Below are 19,325 nucleotides of genomic sequence, written 5' to 3' on the forward strand. Positions count from 1 at the left end.
TCGCATAAATTAATTGTATGTACAACGTCGGTATGCACGACCATTACTCGATCACGATCTCCCTATCTCTCTCTCTCTCTCTCTCTCTGTCTCTTTCTCTCTCTCTCTCTCTCTTTCTCTTTCTCTCTATAGTGAGGATGCATCGGAGCCTTCTTCGGAAGTAAGACGACCGGTTTCTCAATGCGATGCGATCTTTGCCCGAGTCGAAGGCTACCGAAGCGAGGAAGTCAACCACCTACGGTGGGGTGCATTCAATCGCTTAAGGATCTAATTTGCGTTACCGATCTCTTCCGTCTGGATAACATCGAGAGAGAGAGAGAGAACGTTTAACATTCGAACATTGAACGCCATTTCCTTTTTCTTCTTCGCTCTTTTAATGTCAAAATGTCTTTTAAACCAAAAATGTCTCTACCGTTTTCTAAAACGTTAATTGTTCGATTAATTGTTCAATCAATCAGTTAATTAATTAATTAATTAATTAATTAATTGATCGATCGATTAATTAATTCATTGATTCATTTTAATTCATTAATTGAGACGTTTGATAATTAATCAGACTGATTTCTTTCCTTTCTTTTTTCTCTTTTCTCTCTTCCGATATACTCCGAAGTATTCATTCTTTTTTTTTCTCTTTTCATTTTCTTATCTCCTTTTTTTTATTCTCTTCTTTATTTTTTCGATATGTTCCGAGACGTACGTTCTTTCTTTTCTTCTTCTTTTTTTTTTTTTTTGTTACTTTCGATACTGTTTCATTAAGTTTTGATAGACCTCTTGCTCGAATTAAATAATGTGTTAATTAAATTTTATCGATCGATGCAGATCGACATTTCAGATCAGTCGACATTTTCAAACCTGTAGACTCATAATTATTAGAACGTATTTATCCTCGATTCGATGGGGTTAAAAAAAAAAAACGAAAATATATATAATATATATTACTCGAATGAAATCGCTCAGATATATGTACGTACGTGATACTTAACGTCATTCTACTTAATCGAATATCTCAGGTGAAAATTTTAATGACACACCCTATAGAAGCACTACTATCGTAGGTGTTAAAAAAGAAATGGAATTCAAAAAGGAGGACGATGTATCGAAGAACAAACTCGATGATCGTTCTTCTTCGAGTCTAGTCCTTGGAATGCCGTCTCCTGTAGAACGACGACTTCGACGGCAGTCCCTTCGATCGTTCGAACGAACGAAACATCTATGAGAAAGAAAGAGAAAGAAAGATAGATAGATAGATGGATGGATGGATAGAGAAAGAGAAAGAGACAGAGAGAGAGAGAGAGAGAGAGAGAGAGAGAGAGAGAGAGAGAGAGGAAGACAGAGAAAGTTAGAAAAAGACAGACAGAGAGAAAGATAAAGAGCGAATGAGATAAATAGATTGATAGATAGGTAGATAAGATAAGATAAATAGAGAGAAATAGAGTGAATGAAATAGATAGATACAGTGAGAAAGAAACATAGAATGAGATAAATAGATAAAGAGACAAATAAAAGAATGAGTAAGAAAAAGAGAGAGAGAGAGAGAGAGTAAAAGAGAAATGTAAAGAACGAATGAAAGAAAGAAAAAGAGAGAGAGAGAGAGAGAGATCTCGAAAAGGAAGCCGATTAAATGATTGAATAAGACCTTGAACACGGTCAGCTACTGTCCACGCATGCTGACTATTAACAGCCATCTTGAAAATTTTTCTAATATTAATTTAGACTTTGGTTTAGAATCTTAGAAGGAGGACGTTCTTCTTCTTTCGTCTACCCTTTCCCTCCGCCCCTCCCCCTCCCCCGCCCCCTTTCCTTCAACCTTTCAGCAATCCTTCGCCAATCCCGCCTTAATATCTGACGTAATCGAGAAAAGGTCGATTGCGAAATGAAATTAGTTAGTTAGTTAGTTACGACGAGAGGAGGAGAGGACGGCGAGGTAGAGGAAATAAGATTAGCGATTAGGATCTTGCTTCTGACGAATGTTATTTGTTAGCTTCTGTTAGATTTTCTATTGTTACAATGGTTCGAACCATGTCACTCTGGTATTTCATTTTTAATGAATATCGTTTTAATATTTACGATAGCGTTAGAAATTGTTTGTACGAAGTTTTATTTTAGACGTAAGACGATCCTTTTATTAATTCGCGTTCGTACTTTTTTTTTGATTAAATTTGTCACGATATTTTAGATATTTATTATTTATTCGAAATTTGAAACGTTGTTTTTATTGGTGTGTACGTACGTACGTACGTATGTCAATGATAAATAACGAAATATATAATCGATTAATGAGATTCATTCGTTGAGACATTTGGAAAAAAAAAAGAGAGAGTTATTCGTACAAGAAATGAATAAAAAATAAGAAAAAAATAAATAAATAAACGCCGTAGGAATTTTCGGCCGATCCTGTTGTTACATACAAGAACTCGAAAGATATTTTTTAAATATCGTTCTAAAGATAATCGTTCTTTTTTTTTTCGTTTTTTTATAATTGTAACACGACAATAACCCCCGAAAGATTTATATATTATTGTTTTATTCTTATTATTCTTATTCTTATTATCATTAATATATATTTTCTTAATTTTAATTATTACGAGAAGCTTTTTAAATTATTTGCTCACCCAGAAAGAACCGATGGCACTTTGATATTTAACAAAACTCACTTCTGTTTTACACACAGAAGCCGGAAAACAAACGGACCCGATTGCGCAGGCTTCACTTTGGAATTCTTCAATGACTCTTAATGGTTTCATTCTAACACCCACCTTCTAACATCAAACGCACACGTATCGTACATAAAATAAATAAATTCGAGATATTATATTACTTTTCAAACGTTTTTTATGATATATTATATGGATATATCATTATCTATTTGCAATGTCGTGCAACAATTAAAAAATTAAAGCATTATTGAAAATCATTTTTTCTATTAATTAAATAAATAAAAATATGTATGTAATATACAAGGTATAAACGTATCGAACTTTATGTAAAAGAGTTCTTAAATATACTTTTATAGTTGATGCAATCGAGTTTAAGTATATAATACGAATTTCCGGCGATTAGAATCCTATATGTATACGCGATTAATGCGAATGATGACCCAAATTTGTAAAAACGGAGATTTTTTTTTTTTCTAAATTATACACGATTTTCTTTTAGAACGTATTATTATTTATTTATAAAAGAGCTCTTCTCTCTTAACTCGGTATGTAAATTTAACGAAACCGAATTCTTTTTCTTTTCTTTTCTTTTCTTTTTTTTTTTCTTTTTTGGTGAAATTAAAAATTCTGCAATTTAGGACGACGCGAAAAAGAAAATTCTTCTTCTGTTTCTTTTCTTTTTTCTTTTTCCACGATATTGTTTTATACTACCAACTACTCTTTATCTCGGACATTATTTTAAAAAGCGTGTATAAATTAAATCATCATAATTAGAATTAGATAATCGTTTCATATTAATTTTTAGATCGGTCGAATCTTTTCAGGAATTAAATTAAAGAATAGAAAAAACGAAAAGAGAATGAATGAAATTTCCTTTCAAATACAGACACGCACATCAAAGTATAATAATTACTCCTACGAGAGAGATCTTGCGTAAATAAATAAATAAATAAATAAATAAATAAATAAACAAACAAACAAACAAACGGACAAACAAATAAAAAATGCACGAGAAAAGAAAAACAAAATAAAAAAGAAAAAGAAATGATTGAGATCGTTACGTGAGTGATCTCCAAAAAAAAAAAAAAAAAAAAAAAATAAAAATAAAAGAAAAAGAAAAAAGAGGGGGAAAAAAAGAGAGAGACAGAGAAAGAGAATGAATAAAGGAAAAAAAAAATATCAAAGGAAAACATTTGCAAGAACGAGGACAGCCGGTATACACACCCACTCAACGCACTTTACAAAACGCAAAGGTTACGCGATATATAAAGAAAGAGAGAGAGAGAGAGAGAGAGAGAGAGAGAGAGATAGAGATAGGGAGATAAATAGAGGGAATGAGAGTGAGAGAGACAGTTTGGAATAAAGACAAAGGCGTGTTAAGGGGCGCACCCTTCGACGTGGAAATTCTCTATGCAAGAGAACAGAACTTGAAGATAGATCGAGTAATGTTTCCTTTCGATCGTGCCTTCGTCATTCGTTGAGTTCTCCGCCCACGAGAAGAAGTCGCTCGAATAAGAATCATAAACTATCCTCTTTCTCTCTTTCTCTCTCTGTCTCTTTTTCTCTCTGTCTCTGTGTCTCTCTTTCTCTCTTTTGCTCTCTCCTTTCTCTTTCTTTCTATCATTCTCTCTTTCTTTTTCCTTGGTAAAACGTCTCTCTCTCTCTCTCTCTCTCTCTCTCTCTCTCTCTCTCTCTCTCTCTCTCTCTCTCTCTCTCTCTCTCTCTCTTGGTAAAACGTCTAATTCGCAAAGTAGAAAAAAAAATAGAGAGAGGGATGATCGATAGCCTTTTGCTTCTTAAATAACGAGAGACTTGTAACAATGTACGTTCTTTGATTCAACATATAGATATAGTATCTCGTAGACAATTGTCTAATGGCTAACAAGTTAGAAAGTAGGAAATGAAATTTGTTAAATGGGAAGGGCGAAAGAGAAAAAAAAGAAAAGAATAGAAATAAATGAAAAATAATTAAGAAGAGAATTATTTGTAAAAATCGTATTTTCAAGATTCTAGAGATATTTGTTATTTAATTATTTATTTATTTGTTTATTTCATTTTTGGTTAATTAATTTTAATTCTTCGTACGTGCCCGTATTTACTTTATATATATATATATATATATATATATATATATATATATATATGTATATATTTTATATATATTTTTATGATATTTCGCAGATCGGTATTGATGATATTATAATGAATTTTCTGATCGTTAAAACATTCCTAAGATTAGAACGGATACATAATTAAGACTTAGAGATGATTTAGAATCGTTTCTTACCGTTTTCGAGGTCATCAATTTTTATCTCGTTCGATCTCCTTACGTCCTTGCTCTCTTTGCCCTCATCTTCTATTTTTTTCTCTCTACAAAGACACGGACAAATATAAATATCTATGCACCTGTATTAGATATACATATACGATTAGATTTATTCTATTTCCTTTCTTTCTTTCTTTTTAATTACCTAATCATTTTTCTAATACCTCAATAAAAATTAATAAATCAATTGATTTACTAAAATAAATCAAATTACATTAATAATCATTAAATCGTTAGATTAAAGCTGAATATGAAAAATGAAAATGATTAATAAAATCAATAACAATGACGATGCAAAGAAAAAGAAAAACAAATTTTAATTCGATCGATTTTACATAAAATCGATCATGCTCGATTAATTATAATAAATAAATTTGATGGATCTTATTCGACGCCATTTAAAAAAATAAACAAAATTAATAGAGACGGAGAAATGAACTCACAGAGAAACATATTCCAAAGAATTAGTTTCCTCTTCCTCGCCGATAGTAGCAAGATTAGATTGCCAATAGTAATCACCGTCGTCGCTGTCGTCGGTACTTTCGTCGTCTTGTACGATCTCTGGATCGTCGTCGTCGGTTATGACGCGATCTACGCTGTTTTTTCTTAGATCATCGTTAACCTCATCCAATGATCTATAAGTTTCGTCGTCTTCGCTTTCGCGATAGATCATCGTATTATCGTTAACAATGGCGTCATTTATTTTCAAAGAAACAGCGTCCTTGAAAGACTCATCGTCGTCGTCGTCATCGTCTATCTCTTTCTCCACCTCCACCTGCTCATCGATCTTTTTAATCTCTTTTTTCGCAGGATCCTCGATGATCGAAGTAACAAGATCGTTATTATTAAATCGATCATTATCTAAAACCTTTACAACGGATTCGTAAGATCTAACGATATCTTTGTTAGGCGAGAATGCCCTTGCCTTTCTAATCTCAATGATCTCTAAAACTTTATTCGTACCTTCGTGATGATCATTGAAATCATCGAAATGAAATTGTTGATCGGATTCGTACGAAGAAGAATCGATCGAGTCTGTTAATTGTTTCTTCGGCTCGTTAACGATAGGACAAGAAACTTCTCTTCTGGGTATAGGGGGTGGTGGTGGTGGTAGGGGTGGTGGCGGAGGTGGTGGTCTCTTCCTTCTACCTTTGACATCCTTTCGTGGCAATGGTTTTGGTGGCAGTACAGGTAAATCGTTCCTTAAATCGTTATTATCGACGAGATTGACGATAGACGGTTCAAGGTTATTAATCGTTATCGTTCGTTGATTGATCACGTTGATCCTGTTAACGTGGTTTCTCGCTGGTAAAGGAGGCGGTGTTTTTTCTCTTGGGATAGGACGTGGCAAATGTTGCTGCTGTTGTTCCTTCTCCTCTTCTAAATCTCCTTCGTCCTCGTTCACCACTTGTTCGACCATATCTGCGTCGTCCTTGATAGGTCGGAAATGCGTCGTCGAATCAGCCGCCAAATCAGCCGCGTAAAACAAATCGGGTATCGATTCGTGTCCGTAACTCAATGGGGCATCTTGAAAGCTCAAAGGTGGTTGTAAGGCTATCGTTTCTTCTATTAACACGGTATTGGGTGCTACAACAGCTGTTATCCTTTCAACCTCACCACGTGATTCAACGTGGGTAACCGCTTCCGAACTGGCAAGTCGACGTAACAAATAATCGGGTGGATGGCTCGATGACAATTCGCGTTCCAATTGTTCGAAGGAACATATGATCGATTGTTGTTTCTGTTGTTGTTGTTGTTGTTGCGGTTGTTGGTGTTGGTGTTGGTGTTGTAGTAGTTGTTGTTGTTGTTGCTGTTGCTGTTGCTGCTCTGATCCTGTCGAAGCCGTAGACGTCGTCGAGATCGTTGATACTCGATCGGAACTCGAGAATCTATCGACCACCGTTGACATGGAACTACCTGTGTCGTCTGACGTACTACCTTGAGTCGAGCCACATTGGGATCTGGCGTCTAAATAAACCATTGCTTCCGGTGGTTCCTACGATAAATACGATTACAGTTCATATAGGATTTCTTAGATGACTTTTATTTCGTTTATCAATCAATCGAAAACTTTAATATCGCCGGTAAAACTCCATCAAAGTCTTAACGACAAATCTTTCATTCGATTCTTCTAATTTCCGATTAAGAAATTCCATTGCAAAACAATCTTTTTGTCAGAAACTTTCAAACGCAATCGCAGTTTTAATCGTAAAATTAAACCGATTTGATTCGATTCGATTAAAGATGTTTAGAAATCCATTTTTACATTGCAATTGAATTCTTTTAATCGACTTTTTGAACAATCTATTATGAAAACCTCGTACAACCTGTTTCGATTTGGCAAGATCTGGCGAGGATCGTTTGGACGTTGAATCGTTCGGTGAAACCTTCGGTGATTCCTTAGGACTGACATTGATTATTTTAGTATCGCCTACGATACCAACGTTGTTTTGAGATTTCTTAACCGGACTTGGATTAGCTTCGCCGTCGGCTAAGCCACGGGTTTGTCTCAATTTTCTTGGTGGTACCGGGGGTGGAACCGGTGGTGGCAAAGCCGGTAATTCCGGTGGTACTTTGCTCTTTCTATCGCTGATAACCGTTGTTGTTATCGTCGTTGTTGTTGCTGCTACTGTTCCTGTTCCTGTTCCTGTTCCTACTCCTACTCCTACTCCTGCTGCCACTGCTGCTGCTGCTGCTGCTGCTGCTGCTGCAGCAGCCGCTGCCTTTCTCTCCGCACTAACGACTTCCGGTCTAAGTGCACCACGACACCTAACCATCAACCTAATCACCAATTGAGATTCCTTCAATCTTCTCACGCAATCCAGGCGAGTCATGTGTGTCACTGGTACACCGTCGATCGATAATACCTGAAATCAATGACGAACACTTGTTATAATTGCATCTCTAAATTTATATTTCGTTAAACATCATTCCTTCGTTAGAAGAATTGTAATACAAACTTTGTCTTTCTGTTTCTTTTCTTTTTAACTATTATCTCTTAACTGTTAACTATCAAATAAGATATTCAATTTTTACGTAACAGCTGACGGATCAGTTCTGCGTAACAGTGGATAGACATTTTTTTTTTTTTTTTTTTCTAGTAGGATTTAATAGGAAGATATTGAAAAAGAGACGAAGAAAAAAGAAACAGAAAAGAACAGTGATATACTTCTTACCTCGTCACCCTCGCCCAAAGAACCCCAAGAACACTTAGCCCTACTGGCAGGACTCTGTTCGGCACAACTTTGTACAAATAATCTTCTAACGCGCTCGGACGTCTTGTTACCACCTTCGAATTTCAATCCAAAGCCAAGTCGTTCACCCGGTAGCCTGTACACTTCGACTTCTTCTTCCAAATGATATTCCGCGATACCATTAATCAGTTTTGACGTTGTTGTCGTTGTAGTTGTCGTCGTTGTTGCAATAGTCGCTGTTGTACTCGTAGTCGTAATCGTTGCCGTCGTTGATGAGGATGACGATGACGATAACGTTGGCGATAATGGGGTTGGCGTTGATACAGACGTTGATAAAATTTCGTCATCCCTTTTTCCATGAGTATTACCGATCGATAATACCGTAACAAAATTTTCATTGGCCAATTGACTACCAACGCTCACCACCGTAACAAAATCCTCTTTGACCGAACCCTTGCCAACTTCCATTCTTTCGTTGATTCAATTTAAAACGTTCGAATCGTCATAATCGTTATCTTTGTCAATATAATCGTTGTCATCAACGTTATCATCATTATCGTCGTTGACATTGTCGTCATCATCATCGTCATCTATCGTACGATGATCTTTCTGATCCGGAATGTTGGCCACTCCCTGAAAAACAAATTGGTAGATCGTATAAACGTTTTTTAACTAACTACAACGGGTACAACGTGACCAGGTTACAACGTCCTGTTGTAACTGGCATTGTAATATAAATTCAATCGATGTATTCTGGTATTTACATGGTTTGCGATCAAAATAAGTGAATGGCCTGATGATCAATTGAGGTTTTATGTGAAATCACCGTTAACGTAATTGTTTCGTTAAACGAGTACGATACTTTGATCTTATTTTCTTTTCTTTTCTTTTTTTTTTTTTGCTTATGTATGTATTACATTCGTAGTATGCACTCATTTCTTTTTTTTTTCCTCAAGTTAATTCCCAATTAAATTTTATATCGATTTTGGTTTCGTTTAATTTACGAACAATGTTGATTTTATAACTTGTACGATAACAATATAATGATAATTATAATAATAATAATAATAATAATAATAATAATAATAATAATAATAATAATAATAATAAACGAAGTAATAAAGTTTTTAAGATTACCAAGACATATTAGAATTAGAAAATAATTAATTAATTTGAATATACACACACGTTGAATATACACAATCATAAACTAATTTGTACATTATTATTATTATAACTTCGATTCCATATATAACTTTGATTCCATTAAAAGTACGTACGTGAGAAATACTAATCGTTGGTTAAACATTTCTAATACTGTACTATACTAACGATCAAGAAACGTGTCACGTTGGATCAAGATTTTCTTAGACTATCATTAGAGAATTTTAAATGCAACGTGTCTGTTCGCCTGACCAAGTTCTTCCTCCTCCTCTTCTTCTTCTTCTTCTTTTTCTTTTTCTTCTTCGTCTCACTGAACGAGTTTTAAGTTCCTTTCTAATACGCTTCTAAGTACCTGTTTCTTTGTTGTGTGTATATATTTTTTTTTTCGTTATCCCCACTCTTTCTCTCTCTCTCTCTCTCTCTCTCTGTTTTTTTTTTCTTCTCTCTCATGGCAATTGTCTTTTCTTGAACGAATTTATACGTATGAGTACTAATTTACTTACTTACTTACTTACTTACTTACTTACTTACTTACTTACTTACTTACTTACTTACTTACTTACTTACTTACTTATTTTGTTAGTTCTTTACCAATCGGAAATAAAGAAACATGGGTCTGTTACAACGTAATAATTACGGGTATCGCGTGCTAGGTATCCGCTCGTAAAAGACGAGTTACGATTTCTTAAGTACTTAAGTTATTGTTAGTGCTCGTTCGTTAACTTTCGATCATGATTCTCAATCGTGATCCGATCATAGGAAATCTTCTCATCCTGTTTGTTTCGAATTGCATCGATCGTTCGTTTGATATAGTTTAGTTTCCTTTTTTTTTTCTTTTTTTTTCTTTTTTTTTTTTAGTGATTATGCAACTGCAGTGCGCTGATTTTTCATTTTTTTTTCTCTCTTTTTTTTTTTAGAAAGTATACCTCATGCGAAATTATGTCAGTGATTCTTTTTTTTTTTATTTTATTCTTTTTTTATTTTATTCTAATTGTTCTGTTCTTTTTACTTTTTTTTTTTGTTTGATAACAACGTTCAGAGAGAAATTTAGTTTTATATAATTAGTTTATTCGATGAATATTATATGATGTAAATATTACGATTTGAAAGTTAATTCATATTTCTTTCGAGAAGTTTTTCTAATATCATACAAAAATATATTTATAATTTGTAATTGAATTGTTTAAGTATTGAATTATGTTTATTAGAAAAATTATCAATTGAAATTTTCTAATGAATAAATCTAAATAGAGAAAGAGAAAGAGAAAGAGAGAGAGAGAGAGAAAAAGAAAATTTGTGAATCGAATAAACTAATTCTAATACATTCTAATCATTCCACATATACAATATGTTAGTATATGAATAAGACAAAGAAGTTACACAGTTGCCTCATTTACATCATTTACATAATAAACAATGAAACTCGATGATCTAGTTTTTTATTATCTCATTCATTACACATTTATTCTCCTTCATTTCTAGATTCTAATCTAAATCTAGCTTGCACTTTCTTCATTTAAGTTCAAGCATTCTCAATAAAATTAACTTCATTTTCTAAAAGATCAAATAATCAGATAATTTTATTAAACTCATAACGATCCTTTAACCTGCTATAATCATACATCTTCATAATATTATTAATTAACAAATCTAATATTTTATTGCCCAATCACGAACAACACTTTTGCATCAAATCATTTAAAAAAAAAAAACAAATCAAATTATCAACAAATCATTAACAAAAATATTTCTTTACTGATATCAATATATAGATCATATTTCATGACGAATATTTAACAGATTAATTAAAAAAAAAGTAAGAAAAAAAAGTAACTAAAAAGCCGCATGTGAATTGTGAAAAAAAAAAAAGAAAAAAACATTCTTTCAAATCGGAGTCCGATCGAATAAAATCACAGGGTGACAATATTTCAAACTTTCTTGTTTTCCCTAATCAACGAGAGACCCCACTAATCGAACACTATATATATACATATATATAAGTACATAGTAAGGACACAAGATGTTCTTACTGTGAAAGTATGTTTTAAATCGCCAATCAGAATCACCTCTGATCTTAGAAGAGAATGTGAGAGAAGTAGAAAGTAGATTGACCTAGGGTTACTGTCAAGCAATCAGCTGATCGTTACTTTTGACGGTCATATATATATATACATACATATATAGGTGAATCTTTCACCGTAACATCTCACGTGAGAAATTTTCTATAATAAAGACTTCGACGACTTTCTGATACGTGTATATATATATATATATATAGATATCAGGATATGTGTGTATATATGTATGATGATAGTGTATGTCAATGTGTGTAAGTGTCTCTTTTACTTTCTTACTTTGATCTCACGTTATCATTTACTACTCACTGATTTATCATACGTTGTACCAAATGACAACCATTCATTTTCTATACTACGTCTTTATTCGTGAGAAAATAAGGAAAAAGAAAAGAAGAAAAAAGGGTCACGTTCTTGGAAAGTCAAAGAAATTATTTAAACATAAGTAAAAATCGTAGATCTGTTCTTTCAATCGATCAGTTCTTTAAATCGTGGGATTTGAAGATCGTTCGCGTTTCAAATTCGATTTTTATTCATCTCGAATATTAATAGTATTTTTTGAATTATTTACGATAATTTATTCGTATGGTCTCTCTGGTTATATTTTACTTTTCTTTATTCTCTTTTTTTATTTAAAATCTCTTTCACAGTAATTTTGACAGATTTAAAAAAAGTTTGTCGGAATAATCGAGGAAACTTTTTAATTAAATTGCATCTCTCAAGTTCTTATTATCATAAATAATATATTTGTTTTAATAATAATAATAAAATTAATAAAATAAAAAAGCAGATCTATAAACATTGAGGATCATAATAGAAAAAGAAAATATAAAGTATACTTATGGTCAAAGAATAAAGAAATAATATAAATTATCTGACGCACACGTTACTACGATTATCTCAATAAATCACATAGAAAAACGTATACACACGTTTCAATTCAAAATCAATTATATTCTTGCGATGTTTCCATAGATATCAAACCAAAAAAGAAGAAGAAGAAGAAGAAGAAGAAGAAGAAATAAAAAAATAAACAATGCGTTCTTATTCTTTCTTTTTCATTATTATAAAAAATAAAATCTTCTTTTATTCGATATTAAACGTTCTATTTAGAGAATAATGTTTTTGATAAGATCGTAAAATGACTATTTTAAAAATAACAAAAATATATATAGATATAAAATTCGACAGAAATTCTTGAAGCATGCAAAAAGAGAGAGAGAGAGAGAGAGAGAGAAACAGAAAGATAGAAAGAGATAGAGAGAAAGAGAAGGAAGAGCCGCACAAGTGCGCCTAACGGAATTCGTAGCCCGAGGGCCAGAGCGGCGCATTCTCGTTTCTCTTAACTTCTCTCTCTTTCTCTCTTTCTCTCTCTCTCTCTCTCTCTCTCTTTTTCTGTCTTTCTTTCTCTTTCTCTCTCTCTGTCTTTCTTTCTCTTTCTCTCTTTCTCTGTCTCTTTCTATCTCTCTTTTTACCTTCTCTCGGCATCGAAGCACGACTGAAAATATATTGCGAAAGGAAAGATTCGATTCGTGCACTCGATTCGTCCAATTTTACACGATTTCATTTCTCGACTAATCAAAAAAAAGGTCGCTATACGAAATCATTTTGAAAATTTATTTCAGAAAGATAGAAATTTTTTTTTTTTTCGATAACGTTTACAAAGGATAAAAGAAAGAGAAAAGGAAAGAGATATCGAAATATTGAGGAAAAAGAAGGAAGGAGAAGAAGAGGAAGAAGAATAAAAAATAATTTCGTCGTTCCTAAAATTAAGAAAGGAATAAAAATAAAGGAAATAGAAAGAATAAAGTGGAATACTTTAAAGAGTTCTTAATGTAAAAATTGAAAAAGGGAAATAAACGAATAAAAATAATCGTACGTCGAAAAAATTGAAGGAAATAATAAATAAATAGAAATAAAAAAAAACAGATGGAAATAAGAATGAACAAACAGTTGTAATTGAGTGTTCAAATTTTTTAACTTTTGCATTTTTTAAATGTTGCAAAAAAGAGAAACAGAGTTAAAACAGATTTCGTATCAGAAACAATTGAATCTGCACGAATTAATAATTAATTTCAATTGGAAGCTGTAAAGATCTTTAGAAATGTTTATAAAAAAAAGAGAGAGAAAAAAAAGAAGAGAGAAAGAGAGATTCACAGCTTTGGAATTCTTCAACATTTTCCCAACCATAAGCGAACGTTAACACAATATGTTGGTTTACGCAACGAATGCTCTCCGACATGGTCTGTAGCATTTGAAGGCGTGTTTCATTCATTATTTCAATTCTACGACGACTGTTTAGTCGTCCTCAATTACTTTTGCATAAAAATATTTATCTGATATTTGTATCTACGTATATATTTCTAACATCGATGTAGAAATTATAATCTTAAAATATAAAAGTTCAGCTTGAATCTTAATTCTTCGTTTGATAATAATTTTTAAATAAATTTTTTAAATATTATTTAATAATACGAGATTTATACATGTATATATATGTGTGTGTGTGTGTGTGTGTGTGTGTGTGTGTATGTATAGAAATGGCAGCTTGATTAGAAATTTAAGAAACTATTACGCATTTCATGTTTTTATCTATTCTACTTTGCTCGACAGTCTCCATCTCGTATATCTTGCAACTTGCGAGCAAAAAAAGAAAAAGAAAAGGAAAAGAAGAAGAAAGAAAATATAACAAAAAAAAAAAAAAAGAAACAAACAAACAAACAAACAAAAGAAAAGAAGTAAACATAAAAACAAACAAAAGTCCATTCGAACCACTTTTAAAATAACTTTGTAATATTACATTACGGAATAAAAGAGCGATCGAACTTTTAACTAATTCTCTAATATTACAATTACACATTTTTAATATTACAAGATAAAAAATAAAAGAGCGATCGAGTTTTTCATGAATTCCTTGTTCGTTATAAAACAAAATAAAAGAACCATCGAATTTTAAGAATTTTAAGTAGAACGTTGTTCTTCAACCGGTTCAAAGCTATCTATTTCCAAATTTACAGGAAATAGCAATATACATATATATATATATATAATATATACGTAAACCCGTTAATCGTTTCTATCGATAAAAAAAACGTGTATAATCGTTAGAAATAAAGCATGATAGATGAAAAGAGTAAGTTAACAAGTTAGTGGTCAACTTCCTCGATCCTCTTGAAGGTTCCTGGACGTTAATCGGCAAACATACCCGTAACCGGTGCGCATAACGATCTCTCTCTCTCTCTCTCTTTCTCTCTCTCTCTCTCTCTCTCTCTCTCTCTCTTCTAACGGTGGCTTCCTACCAACTCGATACATGTACATACAATATACATGTATATATGACTATATACGTTTATACGTATACAGATAGCATTACATAGATGGGTTCCTCGTTCTCTCAGCTCGACGACTTTCACGCGATCGAGAATAATTATCCATGCGGGAGGTCAAAATACCTTTTGCTAAAGCTATAGGAAAATGTCTACTTGCTCCAACCGAATCATCGCCATTAGATTTTTCTTTGTATCGTTCGTGAGAATATAAAAGAGAGAGAGAGAGAGAGAGAGGAAAGCAAACGTGAACATTTTTATCGTCGAATCGATCGTAGAGATTTTTATGAATAATATCATTAGATTCTATGGAAATTTTCTATTGGAGAATAAAAAGGAAAAGAAAAATTAAATCAATATTAGTTCTTTCAAACGATTGATATTCGATGAACGCGATCGTTCAGATTCCTATGTTGAAACGCCATTAGATTTCATTCAAATCTTTTTTTGACGACAAAAACCAACGAGAAGAAAATAATTTTTAATGTTAGGTATATACTATCGTTGTGTTTTTTTCTTTTTTTCTTTCTTTTTCAACGTTAGATTGGTGTATTGCCATTCAATGGACATGATCGTTCAGATTCCGAACGTGGAAACTGGTTTTCTTCGGGTGATTTCCTATTCATTCGAAAATGTGTGAAAATACCATGTATAGGAGAACATCTAAACGAAAGTATATGGGACAGTGTGTTTAACTGGATTCTTGTCTAACGTTTATGCTAATTGTTTGAAATTTTTTACGAAAAAAAAAAGTCCAATCTAATTTCATCAATCTTTTTCTTCCTTTCTTCTTTCTTTCTCTCTCTCTCCCTCTCTCTTTGTTAATTTTTGATAAAAAAAGAAAATGAAAAGGATGATTGATCGAAAAAAAAAAAGAATCGTATACATGGATACGCTAAATACACACATAGTAGATAGTAGTTTCGATCGATTGACAAAGTTTCACCGAAGCCATAGATTTAAACCTTTAGCATCATTCTTAAGAGGATTAAACTTTACGTAGGATCTATTAATGCGTAATGGCAGATAACACTACAAGAACTCACGTATCTAATCTTTATATATTTACATACATATATATATATATATATATATATATATATATATATATAAATAATATATAGATTTATATATATATTTTCTCGACATTAGCAAGATATCTCCAGATTTTACGATTGAGAGAGGTCACATATATTTTATATATATATATATGTATATATATGTATATGTATATGTATGTATGTATGTATGTATGTATGTATGCATGTTGTATATATATATACAAACACTCGATGGCTTCCATGGACCAAGACCTTTCACTTTCCAAGTATAATCCTTCGAATAACTCGAAAATATCTTTCCTCGGCGAAGGACGACGAAAGAACACGGATTGGAAAGTCTAGACACTTTCGACGAAGTTTTACCAGGTGAAAAAATTTATAGAGAAAGAAAAAGAAAGAGAAAGAGAGAAAAAGAAAGAGAGAAAGAGAGAGTGAGATGAGTATAGATCGATCTCTTCGATGGATCCTTTTCTTCTGTACTCATTAAAATTAAGATTAACATCCATGACATGTAAAAGCGTATCGTAGATACATACACACACATATATATATATCGTATAATAATTAAATAACAATAATTGTTCGTTCGATTAAATTTTTGTTGTTGTAGAAAAAAAAAATAGATTTGGTAAAAGTACTTAATACGAGTGAGATTTTATGGTAATTGTTTTAAAACGAAGTTCATCACGGAGAAAAATATTTATAGGAAAAAAGAAAGAGAGAGAAAGAAATGATCAAATCGATCTCACCGATAGATCATTTTTTACTCGTTAAAATTTAGATTAAGATGTTTAATATGTAAATGTGAATCGTAAGTGAAACGTGTAATAATTGTTTGTTTAATTAAATTTAAGTTATTAGAGAAAGAAATAATGATTTGGTAAAAGATTCAATGCTCGTTAAATTTTTATGATTAATATTTCTAAAGGAAGTTTTACAGGAAGAAATAAATTTATAGAAAATTTATGAAGAGAGAGAGAGAGAGAGTTGGGTAGATCGATCTCTTCAATGGATCTTTTTCTTCTACTCATTAAAATTTAGATTAAGATCTATGTCATGTATAAATGAATCGTAGGTATAGATCCTACGTATAATAATCGTTCGTTCAATTAAATTTACGTTATTAAAGAAAAAATGTTTTGGTAAATGTGTTAATACGAGTGAGATTTTATGGTAAATATTTTAAGAATGATGGTGATTTATGGTGGTTTGAAAAGTAGAAAGTCTATTAGAGAAATGTACCTCTACTTGAAATTTGTCTATGTTTATATATAAATATAGAAGAAGAAAAAAATGCAGAATAAAATAAGATAAAATAAAATAAAAACAAATGTCTGTCTGATCTCTTCGATCATTCTGATCAATATCTTTGATCATTTCGTTTCTAGATAATAATGATTTATATTAATCGAAAAATAAAAAACGAGTATATTTTCATTATAAATTTAATGATTAATAAACATTAATAATAATGATTAAAAAATATAAAATAATCTTTCGATATCTTTCGATCATTCCTATTTATTAACACATATTAATTTTAAATACAATAACAATGATGATCTGAAATTAACGATCTATGATCCGAATCATAAAACATAGTTCACGAATAAATAAAATAATCATTTAAAACTTTTAAATATAAAATAAACAAAACAAGAAAAGAAAGAAAAGAAAAGTATAAATCATTTCGTATCCTCGATCATTTGCATTACTCTATGCAATACTAACGACGAGATCTACGATCGATTCATATAATATAAAATAAACTTTTTGCAAATAAACCGATGAAAAAGAAAAGAAAAGTCATTCTCTAATCACTTTCAAACATAATTTCATAGTGCAACCTACCATTCACTCGTAAATCCTCGATCCAATGAAAAGATATATATTCAACTTCTTCCTCGATCCAGATATTAATCACTTTTTATCGATATTTCTCTTCCCTTTCAATTACCCTTTAATTACACTCGAGTCGAATAATTAAAAATAAAAAAAAGAGAAAAGAAAAAATTGAAAGAGAAGAAAAGAAGAAGAATTATATATAATCAAAGAAGATCTTTCAAACCCGACGCGACACCAAATTCTAAAAGTCGAAAATGTATAAATAAATAAATAAATAAATAAATTATTTTTTAAATAATATTTCTTCTCTCTCTCTCTCTATCTCATTCTCTCTATACACACACATACATATATATATATATATGTATATATAAATTATAAATATTATAAAATATACATACATACATACATACATACATACATATGTATAAAAAAACATATATATATACATATATATGAAATGTATATTTTCGATAATCGAATGTAGAAAGATAAAGACAGAGAGATAGAAAAAAAAGAGAAAAAAAGAGAGAAAAAGATGGAAAAAAAAGGAAATTAGAGAATAAGAGAGAAAGAGAGAGAGAACGTATAAGACGACGCGTACCGTTCTCCAGTATGAAGCTCCGTTGGTTTACCGATCACGTGGCCTCGACACGCGGAAATCGATGGTTCGACGTGCATTCGGGACAACGCGTCGTGCCGGACTGCCGAGCTCTCGAGAGTGCCTTGTGACTTTCTTCCACGCCGCACTACAGTGCGGATCGCCCCTTTGATTACAAACACCGTCTCTCTCTCTCTCTTTTTCTCTGTCTCTTTCTTTATCTATCTATCTGTCTCTCTCTCTCTCTCTCTCTCTCTCTCTCTCTCTCTCTCTCTCTCTCTCTCTCTATCTCTCTTTTTCTCTGTCCCTCTCACTCTTCTTTCGATATAGCTGTCTCTATCTGTCTCTCTTTCTTTCTCTCTTTTTTCTGTCGATCTAGCCATCTCTCTCTCTCTCTCTCTCTCTCTCTCTCTCTTTCTCTCTTTCTATCTATCTATCTACTTCTATCTTTTTCTCTCTTTCTATTCTTTCGATCTAGCTATCCCTCTCTCTATCTCTCTCTCCTTCTCACCATTATCTATTCTCCTTTTGAATCTGTCCTATCCTTGCCTAAACTTTTTTTTTTAAATATTCTCGAATGTCCATAGTGTTAATATAAGTTATTGTCAAGTTTTTGTAATATGAATTTGATTAATCGTTCGATATATCTTTGGATTAATTTAGTTTTAACGTCGTTAGTTGATATTTATTAAAATTGCATTCTCTATCTCTCTTTCTTTTTTCTCTCGTTCTTTATTATTGATCTTCCTTTTGAACTTACTTTGTCGTTTCTAATTATAGATTCTTCTTCTCTGAATATTCTTTACGATTTCAACTATTCATTATTTACTTATCGATACTCTATTTCTAAGCTTTGCGATTTAAATTGAAATTAAATGAAATTGTTTTACTTGTATTTTTATTACAAGATTTCCTCCTTTTTCTTTTTCTTCTTTTTCCGTCGAAATATTTTCTCATTTTATACTTTGTCATTTTCATCCTATATTACCTGCTTATATACAAAAAACCTTTATATATATATATATTTATATACAATGATGATGACGATAATCTTGAATTTTGCGTGTCCTATATTA

At 31.7% G+C, this 19,325-nt stretch overlaps 2 protein-coding genes across 3 annotated transcripts in view; one reads left to right on the top strand and one right to left on the bottom strand.

Moving 5' to 3' along the window:
• Nucleotides 1–12,434, top strand: part of LOC127069899 (probable 39S ribosomal protein L24, mitochondrial) — a 45,744-nt gene extending 33,310 nt beyond the window's left edge. The window contains exon 6 of the mRNA XM_051007565.1: nt 12,392–12,434. The gene's annotated coding sequence lies outside the window, so the exon portion shown is untranslated. The remainder of the gene's footprint in view (nt 1–12,391) is intronic.
• The window catches only part of LOC127069875 (uncharacterized), a 50,373-nt gene extending 32,008 nt beyond the window's left edge, over nt 1–18,365 (bottom strand). Inside the window, exons 1-6 of one of the 2 annotated variants that reach the window (XM_051007494.1) lie at nt 18,253–18,356; nt 17,655–17,889; nt 8,160–8,810; nt 7,311–7,850; nt 5,427–6,979; nt 4,945–5,027 (exon numbers count right to left, since the gene is read on the bottom strand). In XM_051007494.1, coding sequence (XP_050863451.1) covers nt 4,945–5,027; nt 5,427–6,979; nt 7,311–7,850; nt 8,160–8,645 — 2,662 coding nt within the window. In that variant the 5' untranslated portion in view covers nt 8,646–8,810; nt 17,655–17,889; nt 18,253–18,356. Of the gene's footprint in view, nt 1–4,944; nt 5,028–5,426; nt 6,980–7,310; nt 7,851–8,159; nt 8,811–17,654; nt 17,890–18,252 lie in introns of both variants that reach the window. The other variant, XM_051007495.1, reaches the window with a different exon arrangement.
• Nucleotides 18,366–19,325: the final 960 nt, after the last annotated feature.

Source organism: Vespula vulgaris, chromosome 17, assembly GCF_905475345.1.
Source record: "Vespula vulgaris chromosome 17, iyVesVulg1.1, whole genome shotgun sequence".
NCBI classification, from domain to species: domain Eukaryota; kingdom Metazoa; phylum Arthropoda; class Insecta; order Hymenoptera; family Vespidae; genus Vespula; species Vespula vulgaris.